Source organism: Oncorhynchus mykiss, chromosome 2 (genome assembly GCF_057628025.1).
Source record: "Oncorhynchus mykiss isolate SJ-2025 chromosome 2, ASM5762802v1, whole genome shotgun sequence".
NCBI lineage: Eukaryota > Metazoa > Chordata > Actinopteri > Salmoniformes > Salmonidae > Oncorhynchus > Oncorhynchus mykiss.
Genome location: NC_143023.1, coordinates 83,684,751 through 83,712,218, shown reverse-complemented (window position 1 = coordinate 83,712,218; position 27,468 = coordinate 83,684,751). Strand labels below are relative to the sequence as shown.

The 27,468-nt window shown below is 44.2% G+C and overlaps 1 protein-coding gene across 1 annotated transcript; it reads left to right on the top strand.

Moving 5' to 3' along the window:
* The first annotated feature begins 4,286 nt into the window (after nt 1-4,286).
* Nucleotides 4,287-16,968, top strand: LOC110497945 (unconventional prefoldin RPB5 interactor 1). Its single transcript, XM_021574433.3, has 10 exons — nt 4,287-4,890; nt 5,958-5,992; nt 6,277-6,355; nt 12,871-13,006; nt 14,080-14,171; nt 14,320-14,579; nt 14,734-14,998; nt 15,096-15,247; nt 15,458-15,698; nt 16,060-16,968. The coding sequence occupies exons 1-10, from the start codon at nt 4,819-4,821 to the stop codon at nt 16,240-16,242; spliced, it is 1,515 nt and encodes a 504-aa protein (XP_021430108.3). The 5' UTR covers nt 4,287-4,818; the 3' UTR covers nt 16,243-16,968.
* Nucleotides 16,969-27,468: the final 10,500 nt, after the last annotated feature.

Genomic DNA, 27,468 nt, shown 5'->3' with positions numbered 1-27,468 from the left:
ACATTATTGGACACACAACAGCACACAGGGCAACAAGGTAGAGAACAATACATCACGCAAAGCAGCCACAAGTGTCAGTAAGTGTCCATGATTGAGTCTTTGAATGAAGAGATTGAGAACTGTCCAGTTTGTGTGTTTGTTGCAGCTCGTTCCAGTCGTTTAGCTGCCTCGAATGGAAAAGAAAAGCTTTGGGGACCTTTAACATAATGTGACTGGCAGAACGGGTGTTGTATGTGGAGGATGAGGGCTGCAGTAGATATCTCAGATAGGGGGGAGTGAGGCATAAGAAGGTTTTATAAAAAAAAATCAACCAGTGGGTCTTGCAATGGGTATACAGAGATGACCAGTTTACAGAAGACTGTAGAGTGCAGTGATGTGTCCTATAAGGAGCATTGGTGCCAAATCTGATGGCTGAATGGTAAAGAACATCTAGCTGCTTTAGAGCACCCTTACCTGCCGATCTATAAATTACGTCTCCGTAATCTAGCCTGGGTAGGATGGTCATCTAAATCAGGGTTAGTTTGGCAGCTGGGGTGAAAGAGGAGCATCTACGATAGAGGAAATCAAATCTAGATTTAACTTTAGCCTGCAGCTTTGATATGTGCTGAGAGAAGGACTGTGTACCGTCTAGCCATACTCCCAAGTATTTGCATGAGGTGACTACCTCAAGCTCACTCGAGAGACGCTAACGGAATCGGTGCAGCCAGCTGGTTTCTTCACGCATCGCGCAGACAGAAACAAACATCTTTCTGGTAAGGAGAGGGGCGGGGCGTATGCCTTATGATTAACGAGACATGGTGTGATCACAACAACATACAGGAACTCAAGTCCTTCTGTTCACCTGACTTAGAATTCCTCACAATCAAATGTCGACCGCATTATCTACCAAGGGAATTCTCTTCGATTATAATCACAGCCTTATATATTCCCCCCCAAGCAGACACATCGATGGCCCTGAACGAACAGTATTTGACTCTTTGCAAACTGGAAACCACATATCCTGAGGCTGCATTCATTGTAGCTGGGGATTTTAACAGGGCTAATCTGAAAAACAAGACTCCCTAAATTATATCAGCAACCAGGGCTGGTAAAACTTTGGATCATTGCTATTCTAACTTCCGCAACGCATAATAGGCCCTCCACCGCCCTCCTTTTGGAAAAGCTGACCACTACTCCATTTTGTTGCTCCCTGCCTACAGACAGAAACTAAAACAAGAAGCTCGCGTGCTCAGATCTGTTCAACGCTGGTCAGACCAATCTGACTCCACGCTTCAAGACTGCTTCGATCAGGTGGATTGGGATATGTTCTGCATTGCTTCCAACAACAACATTGACAAATATGCTGATTCGGTGAGCAAGTTCATTAGAAAGTGCATTGACGATGTCGTTCCCATAGCAACGATTAAAACATTCCCAAACCAGAAACCGTGGATTGATGGCAGCATTCATGTGAAACTGAAAGCACGAACCACTGCTTTTAACTAGGGCAAGGTGACCGGAAACATGACCGAACACAAACAGTGTAGCTATTCCCTTTGCAAGGCAATCAAACAAGCTAAGCGTCAGTATAGAGACAAAGTAGAGTCACAATTCAACGGCTCAGACACAAGAGGTATGTGGCAGGGCCTACAGTCAATCACGGATTACAAAAAGAAAACCAGCCCCGTCACGGACCAGGATGTCTTGCTCCCAGGCAGACTAAATAACTTTTTTGCCCGCTTTGAGGACAATACAGTGCCACTGACACGGCCCGCAACCAAAACATGCGGACTCTCCTTCACTGCAGCCGACTTGGGTAAAACATTTAAACGTGACTTGAGTAAAACATTTAGACGTGTAACCCTCGCAAAGCTGCAGGCCCAGACGGCATCCCCAGCCGCGTCCTCAGAGCATGCGCAGACCAGCTGGCTGGTGTGTTTACGGACATATTCAATCAATCCTTATCCCAGTCTGCTGTTCCCACATGCTTCAAGAGGGCCACCATTGTCCCTGTTCCCACGAAAGCTAAGGTAATTGAGCTAAACGACTACTGCCACGTAGCACTCACTTCCATCATCATGAAGTGCTTTGAGAGGCTAGTGAAGAACCATATCACCTCCACGCTACCTGACACCCTAGACCCACTCCAATTTGCTTACCGCCCAAATAGGTCCACAGACGACGCAATCTCAACCACACTGCACACTGCCCTAACCCATCTGGACAAGAGGGATACCTATGTGAGAATGCTGTTCATCGACTACAGCTCAGCATTTAACATCATAGTATCCTCCAAACTCATCATCAAGCTCGAGACCCTGGGTCTCGACCCCGGGTCTCGACCCCGCCCTGTGCAACTGTGTACTGGACTTCCTGGCGGGCGCCCCCAGGCGCCCCCAGGTGGTGAGGGTAGGTAACAACATCTCCACCCCGCTGATCCTCAACACTGGGGCCCCACAAGGGTGCGTTCTGAGCCCTCTCCTGTTCTTCCTGTTCACCCATGACTGCGTGGCCATGCACGCCTCCAACTCAATCATCACGTTTGCAGACGACACTACAGTTGTAGGCTTGATTACCAACAATGACGAGACGGCCTACAGGGATGAGGTGAGGGCCCTCGGAGTGTGGTGTCAGGAAAAAACTTCACACTCAACATCAACAAAACATAGGAGATGATCGTAGACTTCAGGAAACAGCAGAGGAAGGTGGAAAGTTTAAAGTTCCTCTGTGTACACATCAACGACAAACTGAAATGATCCGCCCACACAGACAGTGTGGTGAATAAAGCGCAGCAGCGCCTCTTCAACCTCAGGAGGCTGAATAAATGTGGCTTGTCACCTAAAACCCTCACAAACTTTTACATATGCACAGTTGAGAGCATCCTGTCAGCCTGGTACAGAAACTGCACCCTCCTCAACCGAAAGGCTCTCCAGAGGGGTGGTGCGATCTGCACAACGCATCACCGGGGGCAAACTACCTGCCCTCCAGGACACATACAGCAACCGATGTCAAAGCTGGGACCAAAGAAGCTGTTTTACAGTCTCATCTCAAGGCCATCAGACTGTTAAACAGCCATCACTAACACAGAGAGGCTCGAAACAAACATTGGCCAATTGGTAATAAATGGATCACTAGTCACTTTAAATAATTCCACTTTAATAATGTTTACATATCTTACATGTATATACTGTATTTTATACTATCTATTACATCTTGCCTATGCCGCACGGCCATCGCTCATCCATATATTTATATGTACATATTCTTACTCCATCCCTTTTAGATTTGTGTGTATTAGGTAGACTACTGGTTAGATATTACTGAACTGTCGGAACTAGAAGCACAAGCATTTCGCTACACTCACATTAACATCTGCTAACCATGTATGTGACCAATAAAATTTGTTTTGAGTGTAATGTTTACTGTTTAAATGTTTTGTTTATTTCACTTTTGTTTATCTATTTCACTTGCTTTGGCAATGTAAACATGTTTCCCATGCCAACAAAGACCCTTAAATTGAAATTATATTTGTACAACTGAATGCATTCAACTGAAATGTGTCTTCTGGATTTAACCCAACCCCTCTGAATCAGAGAGGTGCAGGGGGCTGCATTAATCAACATCCACGTCATCGGCACCTGGCAGTTAACTGCCTTGCTCAAGGGCAGAACGACTTTGTCAGCTTGGGGATTTGATCCAGCAATATTTTGGTTACTTGCGCAATGCTCCTACCCGCCAGGTTACATGCCACCCCGATGGGGTGTGGCTTGATGCGGACATTACTGTTTAAAGGACAGCGGTACATTTTGAACCTGATCCCACAACCTTTTTTAAACAGGTCGTTTAGAACAGCACCATTTCTGTTTAATTGAATTCTTATTGCTTGTTTTCGTACGCAGCCCTGAGCTTGTGTGACCTTTTCCTGAGATTTTGCCATTTGAACTTACAGTATATTTAGCAAAGGAGACAGATAACTGATCTTCCCAACTATAATGCTGTCCTCTATCTGGCAAATTAATTAATTAATTATATGTGCAACATAAGTAGAAGATTCGATCTTGCACAATTCACAATGTTAAAAAAACAAACATAATTACAGTAATTTTACAACCTCAATCTATCATACTAATTGGATTGATGTAATAAAGTTTTAACCAATGCTCTGTAACTACAGTGAATTTACAACTATTTTATATAATTTGCAAAGTATGTACATGTATGCACTCGCTACTGTAAATTGCTTTGTATAAGAGCGTTTGCTAAATGACTAAAATGAAAGTGCAAATATAAACTAACGCTCTGGGTTTAAAATATTATGGCATTTAATGGGGAGGGGGGGATTGGAACCAATCACACAATATATACAGTCAATTTACCTCACGGAATGTGGAAAGAGACCGTTTGTAATATGTTTAATCTAACAATTTTGCGAGAAAGGGAAAAGTGTCTGTAGCCTATTGTGAAATGCAAAGTTTTACAATATGTAATCATTTTTCATGCATTTGCAACATTGTTGTGCTTGAGAGCAGTTTACCCAGAGTACACCGGGAAACGGGCAGAGGAACATGGCGCAGGGTCGACGAGGAGGACGCTGAACAATTGAGGATTATATTCCGTGGATATTTCGGAGATCATGCTGAAATCCTAAAATGAGAATGTGAAATGGTTTCACTTCCGAAATCTTGGATATCTACCACTGCCCCTTTGATGAATAATAGGAAAACGCCTCTCAGGAATACCTGCAATTGCATTCATAAACATTTTTTTAGGACTTACAACCCCTGAGCATTGTTTTTTATTCACAAACGTCACATTTTCATCTAAATATTACATGGGAAAATGGCTGAGAGAAATAAAATGATTATAGAGGTCCCACAAGGAGTTGATAGACTTCGAGTGGAGCATAAAAAGGTAAAACAATGAATTAGCTTGCTACTGTAGCTAACGTTACCTGGCTAGCGTGAGCTGTGCGTGTTGATCATTCACGCACGCGGTCGACAACATAATTTTGCAAATCGTTTTGCATTTTCGTGAGATGAGACCTAACATGTATTCCCTTTCAGCAGGTTGCATATTCATTTATGCCTTTTTTTTCTAGAAGCTTCCTTGAGGTAGCGGTCACATGTTGCTTGTTGTTTATTTCAGCGTGGATCCTGGACGATACATGTTGTGTACAACCATCGAGAATGCATAATCAAGTTTGTCAATTTCTCTGATATTGACCCATGTTTATCTATTTCAGCAAGAACAAAGCATGGAAAGTAAACAAATTAACCATGCACGTAACAATACACAAGCATTTCCTTGTGCGGCCGGGCTACTGCCCATTAAAAATTAACCTAGATTCAACATCCATAACTAACTACTTTAATCTTATCTAAATGTAAAGCGAATAGCAATCCAAAGTGTAGGGCATTGATGACTGATGATGTTTAATAAAAGGCATTATACTGGCAATGCAAATGCAGTACAGGACAACAGTGAAGAAAGAGCCAGCTAGCGAGCCACTGTTAGTCAGTTGGCAAAGTCATGTTCTTGTTGTGTTACATTAGAATTGGAGTCTTGCAGTATGCAATGGAGGGTGCAACTTTATGCCTTTCAAATAGAAACATAGGCCTAATGTGTTGGGACATGCTTCTACCCAAAGTGTAGTACTGTAGTAGGCTACTTCCTGGTATGACATTCATTGCAAAGTATGCAGATGCCCCTTCCTGCCCCCAGGTTGGTGCTCCTGTGTATGTAAGTATATACTGGGGGGTTCAGAAAAGCTTTTGATCCTTTTACATTTCGATACAATTCATCTTTGACAGCTGTTTAACCAAAATACTCTAAACTTCCCGATAATTTGCTTCTGTGTTGTTTTCCCCCAGTGAGTAAGTGTAAACAACTAAAATGGAGGGGGTTCTTCTGTCAGTTTTTTTTAGGGAGAATAGAAATGCAAAGTTTGACCTAAATAATTGTCACTCTGTTAACAACAGGTGGTGCAAGGCTGTGAAGGTCAGATCCAGCACTGGTGAGTTTGTGTAGCGATTCCATGTAGTGCCTGGCATTGGAGTCAGCCACTACCACTCATACACACAGCATCTTGTGAGTTATGGTGCTACTGTGCTTCTAGATAACATTACTAGTTCCACCACAAGTCACTCACTACATCCTTGATAGTACATAGATAGATAGGCTAAACACGAGATCTATGTGTCCTTTCAGGCATAACCTGTAGATCAGGAAGGGCATGTGTAATGTTTTGTTTGTGTGCCATTTTTTTTAACTGAAATTAAAAAAACTTTGGACTTTCAGGGCGAAGGTAAAGGGTGACTATGAAACCCTCGAGGATCGACTCAAAACTCTTCCAGATCAGGTGTCCTATGACATCATGGTACGTTCCATCTTTCTCTTATCAAATCAAAGTTTATTGGTTGCGCACACAGATTTGCAGATGTTATCGCAGGTGCAACAAAATGCAATAACAATAGACAACCCCCCCCCCCCCACACACACACACACACAATAAAATAAATTATTAAGAAATGTCAGAACGAGCAATATCAATAAAAGAGTCCAGAGTCCAGAGCATATATATAATATATATACAGTATTCAGACCCCTTCACTTTTACCTCATTTTCTTACATTACAGCCTTATTCCAAAATGTATTAAATACATTTTTCCCATCAGTCTACATACAATATTACATCATGACAAAGCAACCTTTGTGATGAGATTTGAAATTGAGCTCAAGTGCATCTGGTTTCCATTGATCATCCTTGAGATGTTTCTCCAACTTGATTGGAGTCCACCTGAGGTAAATTAATTGGACACAATTTGGAAAGGCACACACCTTTCTATATAAGGTTCCACAGTTGACAGTGCATGTCAGAGCAAAAACCAAGCCATGAGGTCAAAGCAATTGTCCATAGAGTGCAGAGACAGGATTGTGTCTAGGCACAGATCTGGGGAAGGGTACCAAAAAATATCTGCAACATTGAAGGTCTCCAAGAATACAGTGGCCTCCATCATTCTTCAATGGAAGAAGTTTGGAACCACCAAGACTCTTCCTAGAGCTGTTCGCCCAGCCAAACTGATCAAGCAGGGGAGAAGGGCCTTGATCAGGGAGGTGACCAAGAACCTGATGGTCACTGACAGCTCTGGAGTTCCTCTGTGGAGATAGTTGCCCTTCTGGAAGGTTCTCCTATCTCTGCAGCACTCCACCAATCAGGCCTTTATGTTAGAGTGGCCAGACGACGCCACTCCTCAGTAAAAGGCACATGACAGCCCGCTTGGAGTTTGCCAAAAGGCATCTAATGACTCTCAGACCATGAGAAACAAGATTCTCTGGTCCTGATGAAACCAAGTTTGAACTCTTTGAGTCATGTCTGGAGGAAACTTGGCACCATCTCTACAGTGAAGCATGGTGGTGGCAGCGTCATGCTGTGGGAGGTGTTTTTCAGCGGCAGGGACTGGGAGACTAGTCAGGATAAAGAGAAAGATGAGCAGAGCAAATTACAGAGAGATCCTTGATGAAAACAAGCTCCATAGCACTCAGGACCTCAGACTGGTACGACGCTTCACCTTCCAACATGACAACGACCCTAAGCACACAGCCATGACAATGCAGGAGTGGCTTCGGGACAAGTCTCAATGTCCTTGAGTGATCTAGCCAGAGCCCGGACGATCGAACATCTCTGGAGAGACCTGAAAATAGCTGTGCAGCCATGCTCCCCATCCAACCTGACAGAGCTCGAGAGGATCAGCAGAGAAGAATGGGATGAAATTCCCAAATACAGGTGTGCGCAGCTTGTAGCGTCATACCCAAGAAGACTCAATTGCTGTAATTGCTGCCAAAGGTGCTTCAACGGAGTACTGAGTAAAGGGTCTGAATACTTTTGTAAATGTAATATTTCTGTTTTTAATAAATTTGCTAAAATGATTAACCTGTTTTTGCTTTGTCATTATGGTGTATTGTGTGTAGATTGAGGGGGGGAATTTAAAAAATAATAAATAAATAAAAAACAATTTTGTGTTAAGGCTAACTTTTTTTTTAAAGTCAAGGGGTCTGAATACTTTCTGAAGGCACTGTGTGTATATCTAATGTATGGACAGCATATGATTAGAAAAAGGTGTGTATGGCAGTAGTTGTACAGGATGAGCCATGACTAGAATACTATATATATCCTAACCGTAGCAGGTAGCCTAGCTAACTAGGTGAAAAATCTGTCTGTTCCCTTGAGCAAGGCGCTTAACCCTAATTGCTTCAGGGTTGCCATTGATAATAGCTGAGGGTTTCTTAGCTATTATCAACAGCGACAAATACATTAACAATTCAAACTTGTACATGTGTGAAATAGGATAAATGTAAGCACCCATATACAAAGTGGATAAAACAAACATTTTTTTCAGCAGTATGAAATTATACTGGAAACTTTCTGAACAAATGTAAGAAATAATAAAAAAAATGTGAAATGCAAATTTGGCTAGAAAACAGGGTGACTGTGTCTGTCGGCGCCATCTTGTCCAGTCAAATGCAGTAAATGCACTGGGGAGTGAGTTTCCATAGCAGGGTATTATTTACAGTTTATTATGAGGTGTGTCGAGTGAATTCCCAAACCATTGTCCCCTTTTGATCTGGAGCAAAAACACAGCAGTTAATACAGCGAGATGGGTGCTTTTGAGATGTTTACACATGGTGTGTTGTAGGGAAGGCCTTATCTTTCCCTATCAGTTTCTATTCTCATTTTCTTTCAGCTATTCAGGTTCACTTTTAGTTTGTAAAAAAAGTATGCAGAACCATGTTTAAATTGCCCTAATATACAGTGCCAGTCAAAAGTTTGGACACACCTACTCATTACTCATTCTCAGTGCTAGAGGCATCACTACAGAACCTGGTTTGATTCCAGGCTGTGATTGGGAGTCCCATAGGGCGGCGCGCAATTGGCCCAGCTTCGTCCGGGTTAGGATTTGGCCGGAGTAGGCTGTCATTATGAATAATATTTGTTCTTAACTGATGTGCCTAGTTAAACATTTAATAAATAAAACTCATATGGAATCATGTAGTAACCAAAAAAGTGTTAAATCAAAATAGATTTTAGATTCTTCAAAGTAGCCACCCTTTGCCTTGATGACAGCTTTTCACATTCTTGCCATTCTCTCAACCAGCTTCATGAGGTAGTCACCTGGAATGCATTTCAATTACATTGTAAAAAAAAAATCTTTACGACCCCTTTCTCAATACTTTGGTCACTTTTTCAAAACTCTTTACACAGTTCTCCTAACCAACTTTCAGCTTGGCACAGCAGTTAATTTCACATCCAAAATTCACTAAAACTACCAAAACACTCCATACATGTCTCAGATTAACTCATTATTCCATAACACTGACAAAGTTTGTCACCCAACAAGAATACTTTGTCACACGAAAAACAATGACCTAAAAACACTAACAACAGGTAGCATTACCAAAAAAGAATGACACCTCTCTACTGTTTAGAATTCACTGCAGTATATGTTACAGGAATGAATCAGATATGGTGCAATATGCTTCAATATGTTTTATGTCATTTTTTGGCATTGAGTGATTCCAAAATACAAGAACTTGTACATACACCATCTACAGATACAGTAGAAATGCTAGTCCACAGGTTCTCCTCCACATCACATCTTATGTCATCTTGGGCAATACACCTAGGAAATAATATTTTGGTATGCCTGTTCCATCCCTGGCAATCTTCTGCAGATATGTCCAGGCATCCAGCATTCATTGCGCCCGGGAGGGACATTTGATCATGTGGATGGTGGTCATAAACCTTCCACCATGAGGAAAATAATTCCTCTATGGGGTTGAGGAATGGAGAGTAAGGTGAGAGGAAAAGGGACACCATCCTGGGATGAACTGCAAACCACTTTGTGACTGCACGTGAGTGGTGAGATGCCACATAGTCCCATACAATTACAAACGTTGGCCGATTTCGCCTCACTGCAACACTTTTCTCACCTGGCACAACCCTTCCATAGATGTCATCCAGGATTGAAATGAGATGCTCAGTGTTGTATGGCCCAATTAGCGTTTTGTGTAACAACAATCCATCAGAGGATATTGCTGCACACATTGTGATGTTGGCACCCCTCTGGCCCGGGACATCCACTGTGGCTCTTTTCCCAATCACATTCCTTCCTCGCTTCTGTGTTTTTGCCTGGCTTCAATCTCCATGACTCTCTCAAATAAATCCACAAGGTAACATAAGAGTTAGGCTAATACGGTAGTTTACATTATACCTAAAAACATGCCATTGTGTGCCTCTGCCCTGTTTGGTTTTTCAAAACCAGTTCTGTATTTTATAGTCATCTTACCTGGACATATTGGTTCCTGAGTTGCTTGACTCTTTCAGAGTTCCTCTCAAAGGGGACAGTATACAACAACAACAACTACTGCTTCATCCCGAATTGATGTTGTTTCAGGACTCTATAAATAGTTGTTATGCTTACATTGTGAATATTTCCAAATGTAATGTTGTCTGCAAACACTCTGTCCCGAATCTCTGTGAGTTTTATGCCATTGTTTCTGATGACCATATCAACGATTACAGTTTCCTGCACAGCAGTGAAAATCCTACCTCTCCCGCCTGTGGGATGTAACCGTTGTGTCATAGGCAGAAATACAAAAACAATTACACACAAGTGGGTTTGGAGGCTTTGCTCAATTTACTTTTGAAATGTGCAGAATGTGCCCTTGCAGAATGGACATCTTACGTGTTGTTTTGCCAGAAATTTACCACAATAGATTCCACTGTTGAGCGTTGCAGATTTGGCTGCACTCTCAGACCAGCCTCTCTCATTGATAGACCATGATTTATTACATGATCAATTATAGTATCCCTAATCTCATCTGAGACTACAGCTCTTGGTCTTCCACTCAGTCTTCTTCCACCACGCACATGTACTCCTCTCCCTCCCTCTCCCAGCCACTTCTCTATCTCTGGCTGGGTCCATGTTTACATTACAGTCCAGCATTATTCATATGATGTCCCTCTTTGTGTAGATGGTAATGAAATTGAAAGACTAACACCTGAGTAGGTGTTCAGCTACAATGGGAATCAGCTGTGGTTGGTCTAATTGTTTTGATAGTATTTCATTTTTATACTTGGAATATATTTCAATACGCTATTACTGTAGAAATGTAGCATATTGCTGTCTTATTCAATTTTGTGTTATGTTAGGTTTTGAACTTAAGTTTAACAGTTTTGAAAAGAGTACGTAAACATTTGCAAATTGGCCTGTAGGTACATAGAGTTTTGGTGGTGCTTGTGTCTGAGTGAGAAAATAATTCATGAAATTTGAAAGATTTAGTCATTGAATGCATTTTGTGCCAAAGCAATGAAAAATGATCCACAGTTTAGCCAACATAGACTGCTGCTGTACTTACTGTGTGAAGAGCTTTGAAAAAGTGACCTAAGTATTGAGAAATGGGTTCTAGCGATTGTTAAAAACTGTAATATTTGTGGATTTTTTTCCCCTTAATGCGTATTAGCCAATCAGTTGTGTTGTGACAAGGTAGGGGTGGTATACAGAAGATAGCATATTCGGTAAAAGACCAAGTCCATATTATGGCAAGAACAACTGAAATAAGCAAAGAGACAATCCATCATTACTTTAAGACATAAAGGTCAGTCAAGGAGAACAGATGATCTCTGCATGTGTTGTTCCCGCCGTGAATCATGGAGGTATGGGGGTGCTTTGCTGGTGACACTGTCTGATTTATTTATAATTCAAGGAACACTTAACCAGCATGGCTACCACCGCATTCTGCAGGGATACGCCACCCCATCTGGTTTGCGCTTAGTGGGACTATCATTTGTTTTTCAACAGGACAATGACCCAACACAGTTCCAGGCTGTGTATGGGCTATTTTGGAGGAGATTGCTGGGCCAATTGTGCGCCGTCCTATGGGACTCCCAATCACGGCCGGTTGTGATACAGCCTGGAATCAAACCAGGGTCTGTAGTGACGCCTCTAGCACCGAGATGCAGTGCCTTAGGCCGCTGCGCCACTATTTAATAGTTTTGATGTCTTCACTTTTATTCTACAATGTAAAAATAAAGAAAAACCCTTGAATTAGTAGATTTATCCAAACTTTTGACTTGTACTGTCGCAAGACCCAGTGGTTGATGCTTATTTATAAACCCTCTTAGGTTTCACTCCTCCCTATCTGAGATATTTACTGCAGCCCTCATCCTCCACATACAACACCCGTTCTGCCAGTCACATTCTGTTAAAGATTCCCAGAGCACACACATCCCTGGGCCGCTCGTCTTTTCAGTTCGCTGCAGCTAGCGACTGGAACGACCTGCAACAAACACTCAAACCGGACAGTTTTTTTAATCTCAATCTCTTCATTCAAAGACTCAATCATGGACACTTACTGACAGTTGTGGCTGCTTTGCGTGATGTATTGTCGTCTCTACCTTCTTGCCCTTTGTGCTGTTGTCTGTGCCCAATAATGTTTGTACCGTATTTTGTCATGTTACCAAGATGTGTTGCTACCATGTTGTTGTGTTGCTACCATGCTGTGTTGCTACCATGCTGTGTTGTCATGTGTTGTTGCCATGCTATGTTGTTGTCTTTAGGTCTCTCTTTATGTAGTGTTGTCTCCTCGTGATGTCTGTTTTGTCCTATATATTATTTTTTATTTTTTTTATCCCAGCCCCGTCCCTGCAGGAGGCCTTTTGCCTTTTGCTAGGCCGTCATTGTAAATAAGAATTTCTTCTTAACTGACTTGCCTAGTTAAATAAAGGTACTGTATATATAACAAAAATTCAATAAAAACCATTGAAAGTCTAGTTGAAACTTGAACTCAACTTGAATAATGCAAGTTGATCTCCTTCTCCTCTGCTGTAACAGGTGCCATTTGGCCCTCTGGCCTTCATGGCTGGGAAGCTGGTCCATACCAATGAGATCACCGTGCTGCTGGGGGACAACTGGTTTGCAAAGTGCTCTGCCAAGCAGGCCCAGAAGCTCGTGGAGCACAGGAAGAAACGTGCGTTTGTTTTGGAAGCCATTTTGAATTTTCTCAGATACCATGGCACCATGCCCAACTCTGACACCCACATAACTATTATTATTTTAAAAAACGAGAGAATTCCTCAATTGAATGCCTATATATTGTTTCGCAATGTATGCTAGTGATAATTCTTATTGAGAAAGATTGAGGTCATGTTTTGAATGTCTTCTCAACACTACCACGGTTCATCCAGCAGGGGTGTTGTTGTCATGGACTTGCTGTCAGACAAACCGAAAAAGAGGTGATCACTCAGTTCAAACTAAAAGTTGAATGGCTACTTATTTTGTGAATACTTGGGTTGTTAGAATGTTTGATACATTTTTTCTGATGGACCATTATGTATCAAATTACATTTGCATTAGCAAATAAGTAATAACACAGTCATCTTGGTCATAATTTGCAATACTGCAAATTTCTATTGAAAATGCGGAATTATGTTCAGATTGCTATTTGTTGGTTACTCATCGATTTTGGCCATCTGCAATTATTTTGTCACAATATGTCCAGACTTAAACCCTCCTGCCAAATAGAGTTTTTTCCCCTTCACTCCCCTTTAGTATTCACTCTGCACCCGAAAAATCTCTTTAATATATAGCGTCAGATGGGCCTAAATAACAATGTCTGATGATGATGCGGCCATTATTAGACTGGTGTTTACCTGAAGCGTGAATGTGACATAACCTTTCCTGCCCCTGACCCTGCCCAGGCCGCTTTTACACAACTAAGTGCCATAATGCAAACATGGATCGCTGAGATCTGTCAAACAGCCCCGCTGAGTTGTCAGGCCGTCCGCGTTTGACCTTTCCCCAACGTTTCGAGACGTACGGCTGAAGGCTCGCTGTTGCCATGGCAACGGTGCCCCTGCTGCCATTAGCAAACGGGGGTTTAATTGTTGTGAAGATTTAATGATCCGAAGTAGCACCGAGGGCATGCGATGTTATGAACTGTTTGTCATAATTTTCCTTTTTTTTTTTACTGTGTTAAGAGTTTAACCCCTTGCTGGCGGATTTTTCTATTCCATCACACAATATTTGTGCTTTGTTTTTTAGATGTAAATAGTGCGCTGGATGACTTGCACAAGACGAGGAAGGACTTTGAAGCCAGAGTTGGGTTTACAGAGGATCTAGAAAAACTCTCAGGCGTAAGTGTAATTACAGTGATAATAAAGAGTTTTTAGGATGCTCTTCAGCCAGCTTATCTGATAGACAACTCCCTGTGCAGAAAATCTATTTATATGATCAAATATTTTAAACACACACACACACTTATACCCTTCTCTGTTTCCTCAGGCTAAAGGGGACTATGTGGACATCAGAGAAGAGGTTGGAAGTATTGAAGAAATGGTCAGCAAAGGAAAGCTGCGTGTGGCTCTTAAGCCCCACTCTAAGCCCAAGATGGAGGCTGTTGTGAAGATAGAGGAGGAGGAGGACGAAGAGGGCAGTGGAGAGGGAGATGGAGGGAGCAGGAGAAGAGTGCTGTCCGAGGAGGAGCTATGGGCCAGACTGGATGAGCTGGAAGCGCAGGAGGAGCAGGAAGAGGAGCATCACCGGTAGAGTTAGATACACACACACACGAAATGCCAAATGTTCAAATTGAGGAGTAATTCAGCGCCACTCTATCCACCTTCACACCTGTGTTTCATTACAAAATATAGTGAAGATTAGATTTCTCCCGGCTTGATACTTTGTTTCTATTGTTTTCAGACGGTTTGACAGTGCAGACACCAATGGCAACGATGACACAACATCCTCTGAGGAAGAGAAGGAGGGAGATAGCGGCAGCCATCATCGTGTCAATGGACATGATGAGAGGAGCAAAGGCAGGGCGTTTGTGCCTTACAACGGCAGCCAACTCAACAGTACAACTCAGTCAACCAGGGAGGGGGAGGAGGAGGAAGATGAAGCAGAGGAGGAGGAAGGCGACTGTTTGCCTACCATCTATTTCTCTCATACGGTGGAACCTAAGAAGGTCAGTGTGTATGAAGCGTATTAATCTCATCGCAGTCAACCATTATGTTATTTGAGCTATGTAAATCAATGTACTTCACCTCCCTCTGTCTCTCCAGGTGAGGATAAACACAGGGAAGAACACCATGTTGAAGTTCAGTGAGCTGAAAGAACAGAAGCAGCAAGCCAAGAGGAAAAAGAAGAACGGCACCAGCAACGGTCACTCTCACCACGGGCTCCACAACATCACTACGCCCACAGACCTCTACAGGTACACACAGGCTACACATCAATCGTTAAATGTTTGGTTGGTATGAACTTTTGGCAACATTTTGGATCAAATGTAAAAATGGCATATGGAATGGTGTTTACTCTGAATGTTTCCAGATTTCTTTATTCTGATTTGGTATGGTGTCTGTCTATTAACAAGTTCTGTGATCTGATTGGGTATAATGGGTGTATGTTTGTGGCCTTTTGTCAGGTTGTTTGTGGATGTGAAGAACGGCGAGCCTATCCCCAGAAAGTCAATCCTGAAGTCCCGGAGCAGAGAGAGCAGTGTGTGTAGTGACACCAGCGAGAGCAGCGCTGCCGACTTCGAGGAGCGGCGGACGTTTGGACGCACTCTGAGCCATGACGAGAACACATACAGCGACACCAGTGACGGCATCACGGAGGAGGACAGCCCCACCGGGGTCCTCCTACATCCCACCAGCAGCTTTCAGGTAAACTCAGCTGGTCCTGATTCAATACTCCATCAATTTTCTAATACTGTAAAGATCTTCAATTCAGTGCCAACAACTTTATTTGTCCCTTTAGGGAAATTCTTATTACAGCAACAGCCGTGCTTCAGACACATACAACAAACCGGCACAGATACAATAAATAGACAAGAAACATGAGAGATAATGATTTAAATGTACAGTGCAATAAATACGATCATCGGTATAAAACGTGCAAGAGACAGGGGTGATTAGTTCACAATTTCTTTGAACTTAAATAAATGCTTAGAGCAGGAGTGGTCTATGTCCTGCCAAGTTTACAGCATCACATTAACCGCCATCTTATTCTTTGTCATTGATCCAGGCCTTTTCAGGCACGGTGGTTGAGAAGGAGCCCATTCCCTTGTCGACCCCCCAATTCACCATTGCTCTGCCAGTGCTGCCCACCATCCCAGAGAGGAAACTGGAGGAGGTGGCCCCCGAGGCCCCCCAAGAGGCCCCAAAGAGGGTGTCCAAGTTCAAAACTGCCCGGCTGAAGCAGAAGTGACCCAGAAGAGCCAGTCTCCAGGATCCACACTACGGGCTCCTTTTTTAACATTGATTTTCTATGCCAACACTTTTTTGAGTTGGACAGACCGTGAACCCACCCTATGATCTGCCATCCCTCTTCTTTTTTTGGCATCACTCTTCAAGCCTCTCTTCTTCTCTTTCATAATGCTTTTCCTGTTAGTACACATTGCAATATAAACAATTTGCCTAACTTTGTTTCTCAACAAAGTATAACTTTGTTGAGAAAGCAACCCAACACTCTCACGCTTAACCATTTACCTGCCTTGTATAATGGAACATCAAGCTTTTTAGCAAATAACCCCATTATTTATGAATTAGTACTTCACCGCAATATGTTTTTAAGTAAAGAGGTCGTTTATTTAGAGCCCTCATCCTCCAACATTATGGCCCTACATTAGTCAACACTGCCTAGGTGCACATTTTATGGTGGTTGATCTTGTGTCAGTGTCTTGACTATACTCTGACAAAGCCAGTAGTTTACAACTCTATTCATTGTTTGATCCATGATTTTGCCTGCTATGCTAAGACGACATACTCTGCATCTCTTGCCTTTTCTACGACAGGGTCAGATGTCAACTTCCCTTTATTTCCTCAAATCCCCTTGTACCTGCCTATTGAATGTATGTCCACCTCTGTGACCAGCTTTATGTCAAAAATAAATATTGTTGTAAACTGGAATTAAAATAAAAGATTTTTGGACAAAGTCAGGTGTTACTCCCCTTTGGGTAGATTTTATCAAACCTTATTTCCTATCCTCACTAAGAACAAGACAGACCAACAGAAAAGTTGTACGTACGCAGTAGAAAACCTGCTGAGTGTCAACTATTCAACATGCACCAATTGTCGGGAAATAACCAAGATGACGGCTGATGTTCTATGGTCAGATGTGATAGGATGGCCATCCACTGCTGATGTACGTGTTGGTTTGTCCTGTCCATTACACAGGTATGCCACATGTATTGACAATGTTGAACCACAATGATCAGCAATAGATCATCTCTCCTATGTAAAATGACTTGCCAACTCTATTTTTGTACCACCTTTTCATATGGCTGCTGTGTCGGCTGGGAATTCTGCATCTGTGAGCTCCATCCTTCCAGATTCGCTGTAATTAAAGTTGCACCTTGTGAGTTTGAAAAGCTATCACTAGCTGCTCGCTAAGTAGCGAGAGTGCAGGGTTCGATAAGCAGCTTTTAAACTGGTCCTTAGTTGATTCCCCCTCGTCAGGATTAGGGCTGCAATGGGAAAAATCTATCCAGGTAGCATGAGACAGATTAGCTAATGCTTAACATGGTTGGGCGCTGGCTAGACACAGATCATTGGACTTAAAAAGCTTTGAAGGTATATGTTGGAACATGTACTTAACATTTCAAAGAGATCTAGAGGAACACGTTAATAATTGAAAACAACAGAGAGATCTACATTGCAGGGTTTAAAGAGGATTTAAGAGTTAGGTCATTTAGGATCTCCTTGCAGAGACGAGCAGGTATTGTTGATCAGACAGATGCTCAGAGAAGAGGCTCTTGCTCCCTGCTACAAATGTCATGGGGCATTAAACTGTTCCTTGCTGTACACCTGGGCCGGTTTCATGGACCAAAATAAAGCCTACTCATCCTTCTTAAAACTATGTTCTATAGAGAATTGCTGCTTTTAAATGTAGTTGTGCATAATCTTGGTCTATGAAATATCCCCTGAAGTATTAAATCAACATGTTTCTATACTATACGTATGCACACACTCACTTGTTCTTGAATCTATTTAACATTCAAACAATCTTAGGTCAAATAGTTCATTTGAAATAAAGACCTCTGTAAATGGTGTCAGAGTGCACCAGCAGCTAACAAAAACTAACGTCAGTACATTGACTATACATTTTCTATAATAAATAAGTAGAATGCCTGAGGATGTATGCACAATTTGTGCATATATTGTGAGTGTGGTTATTGTATAAATTAACTCCCTCCCTCTATTTGAAAATAATCCAGTGAGAAAGTCATTGGGATGACAGCAGTGTGATGGATGTTACACGCATCCAATTAAGATTTCTGAAAAGAAGCCTCTGAGCACTCTAAGCACTTATACAGCTGAATCACAAGTCAGAGCTTTCCCGATCGCCTGAAACAATTGCAAAGCATCACTCCTGCATTATTCATTATGTTTTACAAAGGGTCAGAGTGGCTGAAATCCTCATTATAAATATTTGGAGAAGGAACAATCTGAGGTCACAGGGCTACATTTTGGATTTAAGGAGCAGGATCCACGCACGCACGCACGCACGCAAGCACACACACACACACACACACTGGAGAATAAGATGAAAAGATGGTGGGCCATATAACACAGTCGCACCAAACCTCTTCCTGTGTCTGTCACAAGAGTTTGCCTAAAATAATCTAGGCCAGGTCTACTAAATGTGACGTTTTTACAGTGCACAAATGTACAGAATGTTGGTGCAAAGTGAGTGACAAGGCCTAATTTAAAATAACCCACTAAAATGTGACGTTTGTACAGTGCAAAAATTAACAGAATGCTATGTGCATCATGATGACTAGGCCTAATTTAAATAAAAGGAGTAGTTGATCATCTTGGATTTGGAGACGCAAATAACCTATGCGTAATTTACGCAGGAACAGGAGGCCTACAATGCTTGTCAACTACCAGATGGGGGAGCCCACGCACATCTCGAAGTGGTCATATCCCCTCCTTCCCACAGAAATTAAACTATAAGCTCATATGCTTCCATACTTTATTTCGAACGCATGCATGAATAGTTGAAGGATGTTGACGGAGATCTGATTTGATTGTTATCCTTTAGCGCAGTATCACAGGAAAAGTCAGACACAGCTCATCACTCGTCACTGACTGAACTTAAGCTGTACTTCGAGTCCAATACGCGCTGCGGTTTTACACCCTCCGATCTGAATGCCCAGGTAAGGAAATGTATATATCAACAAATATTTAGAATCTCCTGCAACACTTAACTTTCAGTTTCTCCGAATGATGATTTCTCAGAATAACATGGTTTCTCAGATATATTTGTATGCATGCATAAACCCTTATGGTGAGGTTGGCTGCCCCTGGTATTGCCAATGACAGTAGGCTATTAAGAGAAGGGAAATATCGTTAAAAAAAATTAAGAAAAGTATAGGATAGTGTAGGCCCATGTAAAGTGAATGTTTCATAAGTCATGTTGAATGGATAGAATAGGATTGTATATGGTGGTTGAATAGCAGGTCCTTATGCATGTCAAAATACACTGTTTATAGGCTGATGTTTTTTTTTCTCTCTCACTCTGTGATATAGTGTAATGACAGCCTGCTGTGATCTTTGCATCCAAGATAATCTGTTGCAGTAAATACTCATTTTCAATACGCCACATATCAAATGATCCACAGTAGTAATTGAGTTGAGGGCTTTGGCTGACGGACTGTTGGATATAAAGACGTTTTTTCAAGGATGTTTGTCAGACTTCTGATATCTATAATAATGTGTGTAACGTGAATGGTGATATGCAGAGGTTATGTGAGTGTGTACTGTAAATACATTGATAAAATATCATCTCTTGTCACCGTAACCTGGATAGAGAGGTGAAGCGATGATGCCCCATCTGTCATATGTGAGCTAAGCGAGTCCATGATGCTCTGCTTCTCTCCATTCCAGAGTTCTCCTCTCTCAGGCTCCAAGGGGACAGGAGGAGGAGCAGGTGGGTGGCAGCCAGTATGATCAATCAACATTAAATATTCAGCCTTGGAATTTACACATAATTTAACCGCAATGCACTTTATTAGAAAAACAAAAACTGGAGCTAGTTGATAAATGTGTTTGTTGTTGATGAGAGAATAAGCAAGCTGTGAAAAGCAATACATGTCTTGATTTGAAAAAGTTTGCAGTATTATCTGTTCATTATGATGGGGCCGGTATACCAGAGTTTGTCAATTCCCTAAAGAAGTTGTCAAGAGAGCAGAACACAGACTGGCACCCAGGCTAATGGAATTGTGCTTATGTTAGAAAAGCATTTAACTCACTGCTATTTCTATTATGATGCAGAATCCAAGTAGGGGTATTTTTTCATCAAATGCAAGTAAATGTGCGTGAAGCAGGAAGGAGAAAATCAGAGTGAGGCTGAGTGAAGCTGAAATCAATGTCAAGTCATGTGCTCGTATCTTATTCTCTTTACTATGCTACAAGTGCTGTTAGAGGACCTACATGGCAACTTTCTGATGGAATCACTTGTTTGAACACCAAGCACCTGATTTGAACATCTATAATCCAAGCTCAACTGAACAGCCCAAATTAGCTTTTTGGCCCTTTCTTGCCATCATCATAAGTCGGATTTTCTCCCAAAAATTCTAAGCTGTTTTCTGGTTGGCTTAAATCACTTTGAAAAAGTGCAGCAAAAGTATTTTGAGGTGTTTGTCTGGACCCTCTGGTCCTCAGCAGTACAGTGGCCAAGCTGTTATCCAGTCAGAGGAGTTCAGAAAGCGCAACCATCCAATCTGTTACTCTTTTCTTAACAGTTACTTTTATCTTAAGATAGTGAAGTTTCATTTTAATACCTGGTTTATGATTAACAACACTCTCCAAGCATATTGCCAGTTCCATGGCCTTAAGTCTGTGTGAACTATGAGGCAATGGTATGAAAAGCACAGCTCCCTCAAGGATACTAAACAGTGAATCATTAATCATCTTTCTCCCAAATCCAGGAAAACAATAGTTTTGCATAGGAACAGAGAACTCATTTAACAGGATAAAAACACTCCTGTCAGCTTGAACAAATTGTGGAATGTATGAGTGTGACAATCTTAGGCGTAGTGGGTGCGGAGTCAGGTGCAGGAGGCAGAAAGTTCTGAATAGCACTTTATTCAGCACCAGCAAAATAGTATATATAACGAAACTGAGCGTCATAAAACAAATGCCCAAAACAGGAACCAAACCGAGATCGCACGACCACACATACAAAGTGGGAATAAACAAGCCCGCACGAAGAGCAGGCGGGCCTACCGATTTAAATAGCCAAATTAAAGTCTAAACAAGAAACAGGTGAAACAAATCAGACCAAACCAACAGAAAAGGGAAAAAGGGATCGGTGGCAGCAAGTAGGCCGGTGATGACGACCGCCGAGCACCACCCGAAGAGGAAGGCGAGCCACCTTCGGTAGGAGTCGTGACAGTACCCCCCCTGACGTGCGTCTCCCACAGCGCTCCGACACCGGCCTCGAGGACGACCTGGAGGGCGAGGCGCAGGGCGATCCGGATGGAGGCGATGAAAATCCCTCAACATTGACGGATCCAAGATGTCCCCAACCGGTACCCAGCACCTCTCCTCCGGACCTTACCCCTCCCAGTCCACGAGGTACTGCAGGCCCCTCACACGGTGTCTCAAGTCCAGAATAGCACGTACTGTGTACGCCGGGGACCCCTCGATGTCCAGAGGGGGCGGAGGGACCAGCTACCACCGGCCTGAGGAGAGACACATGAAACGAGGGGTTAATACGATAATAGGAAGGGAGTTGTAATCTATAACAAACCTTGTTTATCCTCCTCAGGACTTTGAAGGGCCTCACACACTGCGGCCCCAGCTTCCGGCAGGGTAAGCGGAGGGGTAGGTTTCGGGTCAAGAGCCAGTCCCTATCCCCCAGTACGAACACGGGGGCCTCACTGCGGTGGCGGTCAGCGCTCCTCTTCTGCCTTTCACCTGCTTGCTTGAGGGATTCCTAAACGGCCCTCCAGGTCTCCTTGGAGTGCTGCACTCACTCCTCCACTGCAGGAGCTTCGGTCTGACTCTGATGCCACGGCGCCAGGACTGGCTGGTAGCCCAACACGCATTGGAATGGTGACATGTCCGTGGAGGAGTGGCGGAGTGAGTTCTGGTCTAACTCCGCCAATGGTACGTACCTTGACCACTCCCCTGGCCGGTCCTGGCAATACGACCGCAGAAACCTACCCACCTCCTGGTTCACTCTCTCCACCTGCCCATTACTCTCGGGGTGATAACCAGAGGTCAAGCTGACCGAGACACCCAGACGTTCCATAAACGCCCTCCACACTCGGGACGTGAACTGGGGACCCCGATCAGAGACGATGTCCTCCGGCACCCCGAAGTGCCGGAAGACGTGGGTAAATAGAGCCTCCACAGTCTGTAGGGCCGTAGGGAGACCGGGCAACGGGAGGAGACGGCAGGACTTAGAAAACCGTCCGTTGTTGAACGGGGAGGGACTGTAACTTCTCTCTAGGAAGTTGCCTAGGAGCCTTACTCTGGGCGCACACCGAACAGGAAGAGACATAGAACCTAACGTCCCTAGCCAAGGTGGGCCACCAGTACTTCCCCCTAAGACTCCCACCGAATCAATTGATCACGAGCACCAAGCGGCACTACTTACGACCTGTAGGACATTGTTGGAGGTGCAGGTTCCACCCGTAACGGCCGCTCAATGTCCGTGTCCATCTCCCATACCACCGGTGCCACCAGCCTAGATCGATGGGCCGATCCTCCGTGTCATAGAGACGGGACAGCGCGTCGGCCTTAGTATTCAGGGAGCCTGGTCTATACAAGATGGTAAACCTAAATCGGGTGAAGAACATCAACCACCTTGCCTGACGCGGATTCAGTCTCCTAGCTGCCCGGATATACTCCAGATTCCGGTGGTCAGTCCAGATTAGAAAAGGGTGCTTAGCCCCCTCAAGCCACACCTTCAGAGCCTTTACCACAGCTAACAACTCACGGTCCCCCACATCATAGTTACGCTCCACCGGACCGAGCTTCTTCGAAAAGAAAGCGCAGGGGCGGAGTTTTGGTGGCGTACCCGAGCGCTGTGATAGCACGGCACCCACCCCAGCCTCGGACACGTCCACCTCCACTATGAACGCTAAAGAAGGGTCCGGGTGCACCAACACGGGTGCATCTGTGAACAGCGCCTTCAACCGATTTAAGGCTCTGTCAGCCTCTGCCGACCACCGCAAACGCACCGCCCCCCCCTTCAGCAGTGAGGTAATGGGGGCTGCTACCTGGCCAAAACCCCGGATAAACCTCCTGTAGTAATTGGCAAACCCTAAAAACCGCTGCACCTCTTTCACCGTGGTTGGAGTCGGCCAATTACGTACGGCCTTAACGCGGTCACACTCCATCACCACCCCGGAGGTGGAAATGCGATAACCCAGAAAGGAGACGGCTCATTTGGAGAACACACACTTCTCAGCCTTGATGTATAGGTCATGCTCCAGCAGTCTCCCAAGCACTTTGCGCACCAGAGACACATACGCGGCCCGTGTGGCGGAATAGATCAGGATATCATCGATATATACAACCATGCCCTGCCCATGCAGGTCCCTGAGAATCTCGCCTACAAAGGATTGAGAGAGTCTTTAACCCATACGGCATGACGAGGTACTCATAATGGCCCGATGTGGTACTAAACGTGGTTTTCCACTCGTCTCCCTCCCGAATACACACCAGATCCTGAGGTCCAGTTTCGTGAAAAACCGCACCCCGTGAAATGATTCCACCGCCGTAGCGATGAGAGGTAGCGGGTAACTAAACCCCACCGTGATGGAATTGAGACCTCTAATCAATACACGGACGCAAACGTCCCTCCTTTTTTCATAAAAAAGAAACTCGAGGAGACGGGTGAAATGGAGGGCCGAATGTACCCCTGTCCCAGAGATTCCGTGACATATGTCTCCATAGCCAATGGGTACAATGGGTACACGTGACTCTTGGGAAGCGCAGCGTTTACCTGGAGATTTATCGCACAATCCTCCTGTCGATGAAGTGGTAATTTAGTCGCCTTCTTCTTACAGAAAGCGATAGCCAAATCGGCATATTCAGGGGGAATGCGCACAGTGGAAACCTGGTCTGGACTCTGGTATGGAAACTCCCATACCTGAACACTCCTCTGACCACCCCTGTCTCCACGAAATCCTGGGATTGTGACTGGCCAGCCAAGGAACCCCCAGCACCACTGGAAATGCAGGTGAATCGATAAGGAAGAGACTAATCCGCTCCTTATGATTCCCCTGCGTTACCATGTCCAGTGGAACAGTGGCCTCCCTGACCAGCCCTGACCCTAATGGCCAGCTATCTATGGAGTGCATGGGGAAGGGGGGATCTATCGGCACCAGCGGAATTCCCAGCTTGAGGGCGAGTCCGTGATCCATAAAGTTCCCAGCTGCACCTGAATTGACTAGCGCCTTATGCTGGGAAGAGGGAGAAAAATCAAGGAAAAAAATGTATACAAACATGTGACCAACAGGGGGCTCTGGGTGAGTTTGATGCTGACTCACCTGGGATGACCGAGAAGTGTTCCGCCTGCCCTCTCGACTCCCAGACGGACTCCTCTAGCACCGGTCGACCATGTGTCCTCTCCGACCACAACTGGTGCAGGAGGAGCCCCCCCTAACTCCATAGGAATGGGAGCGGGAGGGCTAGGAGGTGGAACTGACAGGACCCTTTCTGAACGCCCGCGGGCAGCTAGCAGATTGTCCAGCCGAATAGACATGTCTATAAGTTTGTCTAGGGAGAGTGGTGTCCCGACAAGCTAGCTCCCTGCGGACGTCCTCCCAGAGGCTGCAATGGTAGTTGTCCATCAGGGCCCTGTCGTTCCACCCGGCCCCAGCGGCCAAGGTCTGGAACTCCAAGGGTGGTCGAATACAGCCCGGAAATGGCGGGTGAACTCTGGATAATTCTCCCTCGCCGAGTCTGGGCCATTCCAGACAGCATTGGCCCACTCCAGAGCTCGGCCTGTCAGGCAGGAGACGAGGACGCTCACACTCTCCTCCCCAGAGGGAGTCGGCCTAACGGTAGCCAGGTACAACTCAAGTTGGAGGAGAAACCCCTGGCACCCAGCCGCCGTTCCATTATACTCCCTCGGAGGCGCAATACGAAGTGCGCTGGAGCCGGACACTGGGGGTGGAGTAGGTGGTCCGATTGGAGGAGCCGGAGGTGAAGTGGGGAGGCCACTCCTCTCCCATCGGTCCATTCTCTCCATCATCTGATCCATCGCTGACCCTATCCGATGGAGGATGGTGGTGTGATGGAGAACGCGTTCCTCCATCGATGGAAGGGGGGTGGCCGCTGCTCCTGCTGACTCCATCGGTGGTGCGGGCTTCTGTGACAATCTTAGGCGTAGTGGGTGCGGAGTCAGGTGCAGGAGGCAGAAAGTTCTGAATAGCACTTTATTCAGCACCAGCAAAATAGTATATATAACGAAACTGAGCGTCATAAAACAAATGCCCAAAACAGGAACCAAACCGAGATCGCACGACCACACATACAAAGTGGGAATAAACAAGCCGGCACGAAGAGCAGGCGGGCCTACTGACTTAAATAGCCAAATTAAAAGTCTAAACAAGAAACAGGTGAAACAAATCAGACCAAACCAACAGAAAAGGGAAAAAGGGATCGGTGGCAGCTAGTAGGCCGGTGACGACGACCGCCGAGCACCACCCGAACAGGAAGGGGAGCCACCTTCGGTAGGAGGCGTTACAAAGAGACTCCTTTGTCGTTGCGTTTGTTGTTCTCTTTTTCCCTTTACGAGCAGCCATAGCTTTGCATGTCATAATTTAGAAAGTGCATTTCATGTGCATGTGTGTGTGTGCCTTGTGTGTGCGTTGCGTGACCACACCTCTTAGATGAATTAGAATCCGTTGAATCATCGACTTTTACCTGATGGCAGGAATGAGGGATGTTGAGTGGAGAAGGGGTGCACATACAATATGCAGAAAGCTATTTGGACAGGCGTCTTCTTGGCTGTCAGCTTCGATTAAGAGGCGAGGTGTCATCTCGGTAACACAGCTGAGTGCAGATGGCAGAGAGTATAAGAGGGCTCACCAACTTAAACAATGATTAATGAACAGAGATGGAAAACAAATTGCATTGGACTATTGGAGGCAGAGAATTGTTTTTATGGAAATGTTAATTGTTTCTGCCAGGCCGATACTGGGTGAGGGGGATGGGTGAGGGCAACAACAGATCCAAGGGGATCCGATATGAAGTCTACTACCCTCCCTGCACTGATTATCAGGGTTCTTCACACATTATGCACTGTCAATACCACAACACCATGGCTGAAAGACTTCTGACTAGATATTGTGAAAACCAAAGCAGGTATTTTATGATGAATCCCATTAAGAATTCCATAAATTAGGGTTAATTATAATTGAAGTATAAATGACATTACTGTGAAAAAAAACATTAAATATCTTGCGGGTGTTGATATAAGCTTTTCGTATGCACTGCTTATGAATGGGCTATTAACAGTATATGAATGTCTTATGAAGTCTTTATGTAGGCACTCAAATAATGTGTTACCATTGTCGAATACTGTATTTACAGACCTGCTCCACTCAGCATTAGATATTTTCTTTACAAAGTTTTTATTGACCAAGCTTCCAATTTACATTGCCATATTTATCCCATATAGGGATGCCATAGTCCCACAAGGAAGCAGCCCCAGTCTGTATGACACTTCAATATCTTGTCCATTGTTCATTAACTGGCATGGTGTTATCATTATCTAAATGTCCTGTACCATAGGCATTATAATAATAACGATGTCCAATGTTCAGCAATATTGTAATAATAATAGTGTTATTTTTATCCAATTAAGAGGGTGTCATCATTGTCTTATGCTGAGGGCAGCATCATAGCCATTGTGCATGGATAGCATACCTGAATATGGAGCCAGTCAAATAAGGGATAGTCTGTATCTGTCGTTTCATCTCCTTGTGTGTTGGGCTTGATGTGCTTCTCCAATAAGTCTTAAGCCTCCTTGGCAGTGGAAAACATGTGTTGTATTCGGGAAGGTCAAGATGAGTTTTGCCCGGTGAATGAAGCCGCATCTCAGGTTTGGCTTGTGTGGCTGGGGTCTCACCTCGTTGTAGGTCGCCCTCTGTTTCAGCAGCTCTGCACTAAGATCTGGCTAGATGCTGATCCTCTTCTCAGCATAGGTCAGAGCCCCCGATTCTGCTGTGAGGAGAACAATTTGCTGTTCAACTTCAAAACATTGGATTCGTACAATCATACACCAGGATCCGTTGCGGAGAAGACACGGGCGTGCGGTGCTCAATGTTTATCAGCGGCATGGGACCCAGCTTCTCCTGCCCAAACAGTACATAGAAAATATTGCTCATGAAGGAAGTTGGGTTGCCCGCTTCCACACCAGTTTCAAGTCCTGTGACCAACATATTTATTTTATTGGAATGATTTT

Excerpts from the sequence above, each read along its gene's own strand:
- LOC110497945 (XM_021574433.3), top strand. The coding sequence starts at position 4,819 with ATGGCTGAGAGAAATAAAATGATTATAGAGGTCCCACAAGGAGTTGAT. Across the intron at positions 4,891-5,957 it reads TTCGAGTGGAGCATAAAAAG|GTGGTGCAAGGCTGTGAAGG; the intron begins GTAAAACAATGA and ends TGTTAACAACAG. Across the intron at positions 13,007-14,079 it reads CGTGGAGCACAGGAAGAAAC|ATGTAAATAGTGCGCTGGAT; the intron begins GTGCGTTTGTTT and ends TTTGTTTTTTAG.